The 12,334-nt window shown below is 43.6% G+C and overlaps 1 protein-coding gene across 48 annotated transcripts in view; it reads left to right on the forward strand.

Moving 5' to 3' along the window:
• Nucleotides 1-7,416: 7,416 nt before the first annotated feature.
• The window catches only part of LOC110525713 (ankyrin-1), a 73,037-nt gene continuing 68,119 nt past the window's right edge, over nt 7,417-12,334 (forward strand). For 25 of the 48 annotated variants that reach the window (XM_090237582.1, XM_090237613.1, XM_090237583.1 and 22 more), the window contains exon 1: nt 7,872-8,018. In XM_090237582.1, coding sequence (XP_090093708.1) covers nt 7,992-8,018 — 27 coding nt within the window. In that variant the 5' untranslated portion in view covers nt 7,872-7,991. Of the gene's footprint in view, nt 8,019-8,819; nt 8,974-12,334 lie in introns of those variants that run through there. The other 23 variants (XM_090237593.1, XM_090237605.1, XM_090237624.1 and 20 more) reach the window with 5 other exon arrangements.

Raw genomic sequence — 12,334 nt, forward strand, 5'->3', positions numbered from 1 at the left:
AAATTGGGCGTGCAAAATTATTCAGCCCCCTTAAGTTAATACTTTGTAGCGCCTCCTTTTGCTGCGATTACAGCTTGGGGTATGTCTCTATCAGTTTTGCACATCGAGAGAATGACATTTTTCCCATTCCTCCTTGCAAAACAGCTCGAGCTCAGTGAGGTTGGATGGAGAGCATTTGTGAACAGCAGTTTTCAGTTCTTTCCACAGATTCTCGATTGGATTCAGGTCTGGACTTTGACTTGGCCATTCTAATACCTGGATATGTTTATTTTTGAACCATTCCATTGTAGATTTTGCTTTATGTTTTGGATCATTGTCTTGTTGGAAGACAAATCTCCATCCCAGTCTCAGGTCTTTTGCAGACTCCATCAGCTTTTCTTCCAGAATGGTCCTGTATTTGGCTCCATCCATCTTCCCATCAATTTTAACCATCTTTCATGTCCCTGCTGAAGAAAAGCAGGCCCAAACCATGATGCTGCCACCACCATGTTTGACAGTGGGGATGGTGTGTTCAGAGTGATGAGCTGTGTTGCTTTTACGCCAAACATAACGTTTTGCATTGTTGCCAAAAAGTTCAATTTTGGTTTCATCTGACCAGAGCACCTTCTTCCACATGTTTGGTGTGTCTCCCAGGTGGCTTGTGGCAAACTTTAAACAACACTTTTTATGGATATCTTTAAGAAATGGCTTTCTTCTTGCCACTCTTCCATAAAGGCCAGATTTGTGCAATATACGACTGATTGTTGTCCTATGGACAGAGTCTCCCACCTCAGCTGTAGATCTCTGCAGTTAATCCAGAGTGATCATGGGCCTCTTGGCTGCATCTCTGATCAGTCTTCTCCTTGTATGAGCTGAAAGTTTAGAGGGACAGCCAGGTCTTGGTAGATTTGCAGTGGTCTGATACTCCTTCCATTTCAATATTATCGCTTGCACAGTGCTCCTTGGGATGTTTAAAGCTTGGGAAATCTTTTTGTATCCAAATCCGGCTTTAAACTTCTTCACAACAGTATCTCGGACCTGCCTGGTGTGTTCCTTGTTCTTCATGATGCTCTCTGCGCTTTTAACGGACCTCTGAGACTATCACAGTGCAGGTGCATTTATACGGAGACTTGATTACACACAGGTGGATTGTATTTATCATCATTAGTCATTTAGGTCAACATTGGATCATTCAGAGATCCTCACTGAACTTCTGGAGAGAGTTTGCTGCACTGAAAGTAAAGGGGCTGAATAATTTTGCACGCCCAATTTTTCAGTTTTTGATTTGTTAAAAAAGTTTGAAATATCCAATAAATGTCGTTCCACTGCATGATTGTGTCCCACTTGTTGTTGATTATTCACAAAACAATACAGTTTTATATCTTTATGTTTGAAGCCTGAAATGTGGCAAAAGGTTGCAAAGTTCAAGGGGGCTGAATACTTTCGCAAGGCACTGTATCTGATGATAGGACGACATAAATTGTATCTTGGAAAGTCTACACATTCTAGTTATCAAATTCACATGGAATTGTTGTGCAATTAAAATTTAAAATATGAAACTATTTGTGAGAAGATGAAAAGGGATTTTAGCTTCTAAATGAGAGACTTGTATTCATAAGTGAACTTATGCACACTCAGTGGCCATGCCCAAGTGAACAGACATTGGTTGGACAAGACCAGCCAGAATGCAAATGGTTTTCTGAGATAATATTACTACACAGATCATACACGTAATGCTAGCTAGCGAGCCAGCCACCTAATGTCAGCTAGCATAGCACCCCGTATTATCGGCATATTCAACAGCGTTTAGAAATATATTACCTTCAACAGTGTTATCTTGTGATCAAGCCATCAATGTTTTGTGATTATTGGTGTCATAAAAATGTTAGCTAATGGGTTAGCAAATGGGCATGTTCGACATTTCAGTGGAAATTCTACTACTATCAGCTTTTTGATAAGTGGTTTAGCAAAAATAATATGTCCTGTATTATCAGCATATGGTCCCAAGTTATTGGCCACCTTAATATTTTGCTCAAATACAAGATATATCCATTAAATGTTGTTCAAAAAGAGACACCAACATTGCATCTGAAGTGTTTACTAAATAGTTGACTAGTTGGTTAGCCTTCTGGTTAAAAAAAAATATACTTGCCTGAAATCAGTTAGCTATATTTCAGAGGTAAAAAGTTAGATATTAAATTATGTGTGGTCTGTCGCGCAGTCAAATTTGACAATATACAACATGTCCCACACTATGTGTATATATAGTATATATATTACTTTTTTTATTACTTTTTTGAAAACCCTCAAAACCTAACTTACGGATTTTGCAATCAAAAATCGGTGGTCAGCAAATGTTGAGCTCAAGACGATTTAATCCTCTGACCGCTAGGGGTTATCTGATGTTTATGAAAAATTAGCTAGCTAGCTAACAGTAAGCTTTAACTTGAAATGAAAACAACTTTCTGACAAAATTAGAAACGTATAATATCTGAAACTTTATCTAGACTCTTACCGGTATACATGGCTGAATGCTTCACGGCAGACTGCAACCCCTTTCATTAAATAAGACGTCTTGTGTCATTTCCATTTTGTTTGTACAGCTTGCTTGACCCATTGTGTCAAGTCACTCTGGTTCAAACTGACCCTGTGCAATGCCACAAGAATCATCAGATATTTCCCCCTCTCTGTCACGGGTGCCATGGTTGCCCTTAGTTTGAAGATGTAATCCTAAAACAGGTGTTTTATACAACAGTGTTCTGTGTTCTCTTTTCGACCTCCTCTACATTTGCAATCACACGCCAGAATTGAATTCATCTCCTTATCATACTCTGCTTCTACCAGATTCCACTGATTTCAAAACTCAGTCAACTTCTTCCGTGACAACAACAGTGTTGATCGCCGTTACACGGCAGACCAATCCGAAACTCATCTCAAGGCATGTCCAGCCCATTCATTATCTCAGCCAATCATGACTAGCAGGAAGGTTGCTGCCTTTTTCTGTGGCTAAACCAACTAGGCTCGTAACTTAACAACCGTATTCATATATACAAATGGCATACAAGTTTGTTATTAAGACACATTAAAGTTCAAATGTTCAAGAAGGCATATCTGGCAAAAAATGCATTTTGATGAAAAATGTGAAAAAAACGTTCAAATGCCTCTCCTGTGAAGTTGTGACTTGCGACATACGCCTAGTTTCCTGAAATGAGTCACATATTAGTAGTACGTAGTACGTAATTTTAAGGGGCAACTTTTGGCCCATGAGAGCTACTTTCAGAACTACTGGATAATAAGTATACAAAAGTACTGGAGAATCTATTTAACTATATCTTGCTGTAGCTTGGTGGTAAATTCAAATCTTGGCAGTGTTTTCAGTAGTTAATTACTTTTTTGCCATGTAGAGGTGTAGTTAACTACTTTTTTGGCTAAAATAAAATATGGATGAAGTAGGCTATAATTTCCTTTTTTTCAGCATAAGACCTGCCTAATTTTCACTTGAAACATACTACTTTTAAAAGTAATTTTTGTTAAAGTAAACTGCATGTTTCATAGGGGTAGCTTAATTTCTTCCCGTGTGAAGTAATTGGTAGTTTGGAAAACTATATTTTCAGATACCAACACTGGACATAACTTTATTATTACAGCACAGAACAGGGCCAGCATAGACTGTACTGCACTGCATGGATGGATGCCAATCTCCCTCCTTCCAACATCATCTAATTTCCCCCTCTTTCTCTCACACATAAAAAATTATATACACGCGCACACACATACAGTATTCTCACACACACTGACACACACAAGCTCCCCTGCCATTTTCATTTTCCATCCGTTTCTTTCTCCCTCTCTTCTCCCTAATATGCCCCCCTCCCATCTCCACAGCACAGCCAGTCAGAAGACGAGAGACGGAGAGGGAAGGAGAGGAGAGATCGATGACCAGGGAGGCCATGTTCTGTGCTTTGTAGCTACAATGAGCTACAAAAGTATTGGGACAGTAACACATTGTTGTTTTGGTTCTGTACTCCAGCACTTTGGATTTAAAATGATACAATGACTCTGAGGTTAAAGGCTCTATACTCCAAAAGTTCAGATTTAAAATCAAATATTTGAGGGTATTTTCATCTATATCGGGTGAACCGTTTAGAAATTACAGCACTTTTTGTACATAGTCCGAAAATATTGGGACAAATTCACATATAAGTGTATATAAGTCAAAAGATTAGTATTTGGTATCATATTCCAGCACACAATGATTACATTGCATCCTAAATATCTTACCCCCCCCCCCCCCCCCCCCATCCATGTCTCAAGGCTTAAAAATCCTTCTTTAACCTGTTTCTCCCCTTCATCTACACTGATTTGAAGTGGATTTAACAAGTGACATCAATAAGGGATCATAGCTTTCACCTGGATTCAGCTGGTCAGTCTGTGTCATGAAAAGAGCAGGTGTTCATAATGTTTTGTACACTCAGTGTATAAGTAGTTTGTCCCAATACTTATGCTCCACTAAAACGGGGGACTATGTACAGAAAGTACTGTGATTCCCTAAACGGTTCACTCGATATGGATGAAAATACCCTCAAATATTTGATTTAAAATCGGAACTTTTGGAGTATAGAGCCAAAATAAGAAGAAATGGTTCACTGTCCCAATAATTACGGAGGACACCATATTTCTGTCTGATGCCCCTCTCACATAGCAGACGAAGGAAGAAAAAAGAATGAAAAAAAAAGGATACACACTGGGCACACACCAGTTGAATCAACGTTGTTTCCATGTTATTTCAATGAAATTATTCATTTCAAATTACATTGAACCAACGTGGAATAGACGTTGAATTGACATCTGTGCCCATTGGGTAGGGAGATGTTGCTCTCTTCTGCCCTTCTCCCCTCTCTCTCTCAAAAGCACACTCTCTCCCTCTACAGTATCTCTCCCTTTCGTCCTCTCTTGCTTTGTCTCTCCACTCAAAAAGACTGATGGGTCACTGGTCCTGCCCAAAAACAATTGCTGCCTGTGGCTATACATCCTCCGTTAGTCCCGTCTTTCTCCTATTTTCTATTTCCTCCGTGTGTTACACAGGTCCATTATGTTGTTGTCTTTACATGTCTACAGGCAAGTCTCTCACCCTGCAGGTGTGATTGGGGCACAGTAGCTTAGTATAGGCCAAAATGTATATTCTTTGTACAATGTGTGCGTGTTAGGTTGTGTTTGCACAGGCAGCCCAATTCTGATATTCTTTTCACTAATTGGTCTTTCGACCAATCAGATCGGCTCTGATGTGAAACGATTTGATGTGATTGGTCAAAAGACCAATTAGTGGAAAAAAATATCAGAATTGGGCTGCCTGTGTAGACGCAGCCATAGGTCTGTGTTAGCGCAGTGTTAGTCTAGTGTTAGACATGGAATGGTCTGTTAGCCCGCTTTAAGGCCTGTAGCTTCTTATGAACAGTTAGCTACCAGTCCTGTCTTAGTCCTGTGTGTGAGGAGCTGAGGCCCAGGCTAAGAAGTTGGCCCCATGCTGGTGTGTGTGTGTGTGTGTGTGTGTGTGTGTGTGTGTGTGTGTGTGTGTGTGTGTGTGTGTGTGCGTGCGTGCGTACGTGCGTGCGTGCGTGCGTGCGTGCGTGCGTGCGTGCGTGTGTGTGTGCGTGCAGGGATTTTTCTGCAGTGAACCATAAACACTTTCAGTGTAAACTTAAACAACTGAAACCAGAATGTAAAGTATGTAGAAAAGATAATGGACCTATATATATTTTACAATATAAACTTTGAGAACTAACACTCACCAAAATAAAAGCTAGACAGTCAGGGAGAATTTTAAATTACAAAAGCAATGAAATTAGCAGTATAGATTTTATTATGTTTGAGCAAAAGAACCCAGAATTAGCCATGGCAAAATGAGTAGAATTGCAGGAAATCTGCTTTAAATAAAATAATCTCAGCTCCATGGCAGAATATGAAGAATCGCAGGAAATTAGCTTTAAATCTGCAAACAATTATCTCAGCTCCATGGAGAAATGTGTAGAATTGCATGAAACTGCTGTAAAAATACAAACATTTCTCAGAAAATGTGTCTAAAATTCAGCCATACAGAAGGCCCGACTAAGCTCTCTTCCACGCCCCCAGCCACGCCCACCACATAAGCCTTTTTGATCCAGAAAAAAACCTGTGTGTGTGTGTGTGTGTGTGTGTGTGTGTGTGTGTGTGTGTGTGTGTGTGTGTGTGTGTGTGTGTGTGTGTGTGCGCGCTTATCAGAGTTTACCTGCATTCGTGTGCTCATGCGACTGTGTGTATGACAAAGTATGAGTGTGTGACAGAATGACAGTTTGTTTATGTTGATTCCTCCACCACCTTTTCTCCCCAGTGTTTCAGGAAGCATCAGGAAATAGGCAATAAAACCCCACAAAGTGCCTGCCACACGCAGATGGCAGTGGCCCTAAAGAGCAGGGAGAGAGGGGCTTTGTCCTGCCAACGAGGGGGGCAGCATGGGAGGTCTAGAGGTCACGTCTGCCCCTAACCTAAATCAGCCACATCACAATACAGGAGAGCACAGTATATCACAGCATATAACCCTGGTCTTGACCCATACACATTCAGAGAGTCATGGCTCGTGGCTCGTTCCTCTATGTGTCTCTCTTTGCCCCAGTCTAGGCCTTGTCTTTGGTTAAAGTTTGGCAATGGGTGATGGCTATGGGTGGCCAGGCAGACTGGTGCTGTTTTAGAGTTCTCTGTAATAGAGAACATCATTGGCTCTTGACAGATACCAGCCTGGTTCCATCATTACCCACGTCAAGGACTCTGATCTGAAGAGCTGTTGTCAGTCTGTTATTCCTGCTATGTTATCACTCCTCTTTAGCTTCCCCCTACATACTGTACTCAGAGCCAGGGGATATTAGATGTGGCAGAGTTTTGTTAGATAATACTAAGATCATGAAAGGAGCTTGTTTGTCTTCTATAGCTGAGGACCGCAGGGTAATTTGTCATCTCTTCACAGACATTAGTATCTCCAGCCCCCTGCCCTGCAGTGGTTGGCACTGGAAACTCTCACCCACATAACACACCAGGACCCAGTCACGTGATGTTTTTACCCAGGTCACGGTCCAGTGACACTGAGTGGTGTGTAACCCCCCATCAGGAGGAACAACCGCTCCCCTACTACCCCCCTCATCCCCCTCTCCTACAAGCATTTATCTCTCTGCATGGTTTTGGCAGCAATATGCTTTTCCCAGCGTTTAGCTAGGAGAGATAGAAAGGAGGTGAGAGGGGGTAAAAAGGAGGCCTTTTCAGGCGGGGAATGACAGACGCTTTATTAAAAGAGGCAGGGCCCTTTGAGAGACTCGCCCCCCTGGTCCCTCCCCCCCGCCCCGTGCGTCTGGCCCATTGTCACAGGGCAATGGCAGCGTAAATGCCCCCCCACCCGCTGTGCGCTAAGTCACTCTACAGACTGGAACAGACCTGCTCACACAGCACAGGCTTTCTCCACCCAAAACACCACGCCTTTTGGGAAATGCCTGGCCCGAGAATTGTTTTTATTGTCTGGCTGTCACAAAAAATACAGGAGGGACAGAGAGATGTGGGGAGACATGTATGGAAGGAGGGACAGCAGAAAAGAAGGGATCAACCTGGGGATGAAAGAGAGAGAATGAGGGGGGAGCTGGTGGAGAGTAGAGGGAGACAGTAAGGAGAAAGTGGCATGAAGAAAGAGAGACAGGGAGAGGTAGTGGGAGAGGCGACACAGCGTGAGACTGAGGGGAACATATTTGTTGATGAGTGTGTGTATGTGTGTGTGTCTTTAGATACAGGCAGCATTCCTCTAGAGATAAACCCCCTGGCCCCCCTCACCCCCAGCCTCCCCTCCTGTCCCCTCCCCCTGGACGGGCCCTGTGCACTCAAGTGTGTGTGTCACACTCTCTGGGGGCAAGGGAACGATAGTAGAGTGTGTGAGTGTGTGTGTAAGAGAGACAGAGAGAAAGAGAGAAAAGCGGAGAGGGAGTGGAGGGCCAACAGGCATGCCGGCCAAGATCATCACCTGTGGAGTGAGTAGAAACTGGATTGTGTTCCAATATCTGTCCCCTTCTTTCTTTCAGCACTCTAATCTCGTCACTCTCTCTTTCACTCTATCCTCTCTCTGTCATGCTACTGACTGTCTGCCAATCTGTCTGCTCTGTTTTTTTTTACTACAGTTTAACCATGTTGTGATCCCTAACTAACCCAAATGCTCCCCATCTGTCCATCTGTATCATGTTACTGCAAACTTTGATTGGACTATCCTTCTATTTGAATCCATTTCCTTTCCTAGGTCATCATGCAGATTAGATTCACAGCTTGTTCAGTGCCATTCACCATGCTGCTCTCTGTTTCTGCCTCTCCGCATGAACTATTTGGAGGCCTGTCCCTCGCTTCCCTCCCTCTATTTGGTCTTCCCTTCGCTAATGAATCTGTCCATGTCTCTGTCTGTCACACAGAGAAAGGGAGTGAGAAAAGGAGTGAAGGATAGAGGAAATGGATATGAGGAGTAAAGAGAGGGCTGTCTGAGAGACACACCGTGAAAACACACTTCTCTGTTCCATATTGAAGTCTCCTGATGACGTCTGTCTCATATTTAACAGATTCATCTTTCAGTTCAGTTTTCAATTGAATAGAATAGAACAACAGTGACAGAACGTGGAGTGAATTATTTAACTTTAACTCTCTCAAAACAGAACTTCTGTCTGTTCATGTTCTGTCCATAACATTGATAGTATTTGGTGTCCCATACCAACTACAGCTCTCTGCAGGAGAGAGAGTCTAGCTGGTTGTTTGGGAGTATATTAGGGAGTAACGGTGCATGTGTGTCTGAGATTAGGAGTGTGTGTCAGGGGTGTGTGTGTGTCAGGGGTGTGTGTGTGTCAGGGGTGTGTGTCCTGTTCTGTAATACTCCTTGTGTTGTGACTTCTTTTAGTCTATCTGTAATGTGATGTCCTGTTGTGGGCTGTCTGTTGTGTGGGGTTGGTAAGTACATTTATGATCAGTACACTGATCTCATTAGCTACATTATTTGACCTTGGCTTCAGTGAAGCTCCTACACTATGCTAATTTAGGGAGCATGTAGATTCAAAGACACACAGCAGAGAGCTAAGGTGTTCTGTCTGTATACTGTATAGGCAGTGAGATTGCTGTGTAGAAAGGGATTTCGGCTACAGCAGATGTCATCTGGTAAAGGATGCTGTGAAGTGCCAGATGATGCAACCTTAAGAAATGTGAATGCTCCAAAGTATGTGCATTGTTGATAGTTGTGAGAATGGCTAAACATTTTGTACTGTTGTCGCAATTACTGTATCTGATTAAGTTGCCCTTCTCACTCACTCCCTTGCTCTCGGTCTTGTCCTCTGTCTGTCTCCACACACACACACACACACACACACACACACACACACACACACACACACACACACACACACGCACGCGCGCGCGCGCGCATCTTTCGAAAGGGCTCGATGCTGCAGCCGTATTGAAACGTCAGTATAGAGATGCATTCAGTGATAGTCGGATCAAAGTTGTAGATCCACTGACTGTGCTCCAGTTTGACTTCACAGATGACAGCTCAGACTCCCACTGAATTCTCTACGCACCTCCCTCACTCGCTCTCTTGGTTCTGATCTCACTCTATAGTGTAACCCCACAGTGACTACATAGCTAGCTGTTAACCTAATTACAGATCAAGTCTATTGCAACCATGGGACTTATTAGCGGTCTCTAGTTGATTCCATATAATTTCATCCTTGTCACCCATAGTAATGATAGTGTAGCTACACAGTAGTACACATGAGGAATGCTTATGGTCTCTCTTTCTTCCAGTCTCTCTCACTCTATATACAGTCCCCTCTCTATTTCTATGGTTCCCCAAGAAAGATATAGGAAGTGTGAGAACGTGAACAGTTATTATACACATTTAATCAGAGGGTATAGCTGGAAGCAGACGGACAGACAAATAGACTGTGTTGAGTGAGCGGGTGGAATTGCTCGGCCAGGTTGGTTCCTGTGTGTCCAGAGCATAGAGTCCCTCGGGGTCTCTGTCTGACTGGCTCCTCACCACAACAACACCACCCTGACCGGAACCAGCACGTTCACTCTGCAGCTATCTAGCTCAAATAGACAGAGAAATGGAGGGAGGGAGGCAGCCAGGTAGGGAGGGAAAGAAAATCAATGTCCAGAACAAATACAAGTCAGCAAAAGAGGGAAATGGAATCATTGTTTAAGATGTCTCTGCAGGAATATCCAGCTTATGTATGTTGTTGCCCTAGATAGCATGCTATAGCTGTACTAAAACAGTTATTATTCTGTGCTGGATTTGATCTTGTCATATACGACATGTAAAACCCCTTATTGGCACCTTTCTGCTGGTGCACAAATAGCTGGGGTGGCATCTCAGATATGTATGATCTGCATCTGGTGTTGTGCTGGCAAATTTGTGATGTGTGTGTGTGTGTGTGTTCTACAGTCGCTTCCTCGCATTAATTCCCTGACGGGGGAGCTGTGTAGTTCAGGCTATCCGTAGTGCAGACTCATCGCTGGTTTCTTCATTAGTTAGTGGTTAGTTGCCCGTATCAGCCTCACACACAGATCCATGAAACCATAGGAGAGGGAGTGGGCTTCCTCAAGATCAATGTCCGAGCCCCAGTCACTTTCCCCGGCGGAACAATAGCCTGAGACCAGGCAGCTCTATACTGCCTCGGTGCACTGCTCCTCCTTCCTATCCTAACTGCAGCCTCACACTGTCCTGTCATCCAGGGCTTCAAGTAGAACCGCCACTTTTATAGCATGTCATCAAACACACACAGAGTGACGTTTGTGCCGTGGTTTCACACCTACTTAGATACTGAGCGACAGTAATCCCTTTCTGTTGAGACTACGCCTGGGACTCATAATACACACACACACACACACACACACACACACACACACACACACACACACACACACACACACACACACACACACACACACACACACACTGCAGTACACCAGCTCGGCGGTGATGTCATACTGTCTGCCGCAGCACCAGAACACTAAGCAAGAGAGTCAGGGAGGGAGAGAAGGAGAGAAAGCAATGAAAAGAGGGGGGAAATATAGGGGGAATGGAGGACAGGATTGTATGAGATGGGGGCGAACAAAGGAAGAGGAAGGAGAGCTGGGTAGAATTAGTGAAGAATGTGAGGATTAGAGAGAGAGACAGAGGTACAGTGTTTGCGTCAGTGTACAGAGCCTGAGGACAATGGGATACCCATAGCATTACCGTGTACTGTGATGCTAATGATGACATGCTGCAGGTTATTGTCTCTCTTTCCATACAGAAAAAGTTCAGTAATAGAACAGTAGAGAGTGATTGATGATGTAGCTCCACTAACTCCAGCCAGTCCCACATCACTGTCCTCTCTAGGGCTTATAGGAGCTAGGCCAATGATGTAAATAAACCCTGGATTGCTGATACTATGTTTTGGCGATTGAGAGGATTTCAAATCAAATCAAATTGTTTTTGTCACATGCGCCGAATACAACACCTTACGTGCTTACTTACAAGCCCTTAACCAAAAACGCAGTTTTAAGAAAAATAAGTGTTAGGAAAGTATTTACTAAAATAAACTGAAGTAAAAAATAATAATTTAAAAGCAACAATAAAATAACAATAGTGAGGCTATATACAGGGGGTACCGGTGCAGAGTCAATGTGTTGGGGCACAGGTTAGTTGAGGTAATTGAGGTAATATGTACATTTAGGTAGAGGTAAAGTACTATACATAGATAATAAACAGAGAGTAACAGCAGCGTAAAAATGGGGGGTTCAGGAGTCTTATGGCTTGGGGGTAGAAGCTGCTGTTAAGAAGCCTTTTGGACCTAGACTTGACGCTCCGGTACTGCTTGCCGTGCGGTAGCAGAGAGAACAGTCTATGACTAGGGTGGCTGGAGTCTTTGGCAATTTTTAGGGCCTTCCTCTGACACCGCCTGATATAGAGGTCCTGGATGGCAGGAAGCTTGGCCTCAGTGATGTACTGGGCCATCCACACTACCCTCTGTATTGCCTTGTGGTGGGAGGCCGAGCAGTTGCCATACCAGGCGGTGATGCAACCAGTCAGAATGCCCTCGATGGTGCAGCTGTAGAATCTTTTGAGGATCTGAGGACCCATGCCAAATATTTTCAGTCTCCTGAGGGGGAATAGGCATTGTCGTGCCCTCTTCACAACTGTCTTTGTGTGTTTGGACCATGATAGTTGGTGATGTGAACACCAAGGAACTTGAAGCTCTCAACCTGCTCCACTGCAGCCCCGTCATTGAGAATGGGGGGTGTGCTCGGTCCTCCTTTTCCTGTAGTCCAG

Source organism: Oncorhynchus mykiss, chromosome 6 (genome assembly GCF_057628025.1).
Source record: "Oncorhynchus mykiss isolate SJ-2025 chromosome 6, ASM5762802v1, whole genome shotgun sequence".
Classification (NCBI taxonomy): domain Eukaryota; kingdom Metazoa; phylum Chordata; class Actinopteri; order Salmoniformes; family Salmonidae; genus Oncorhynchus; species Oncorhynchus mykiss.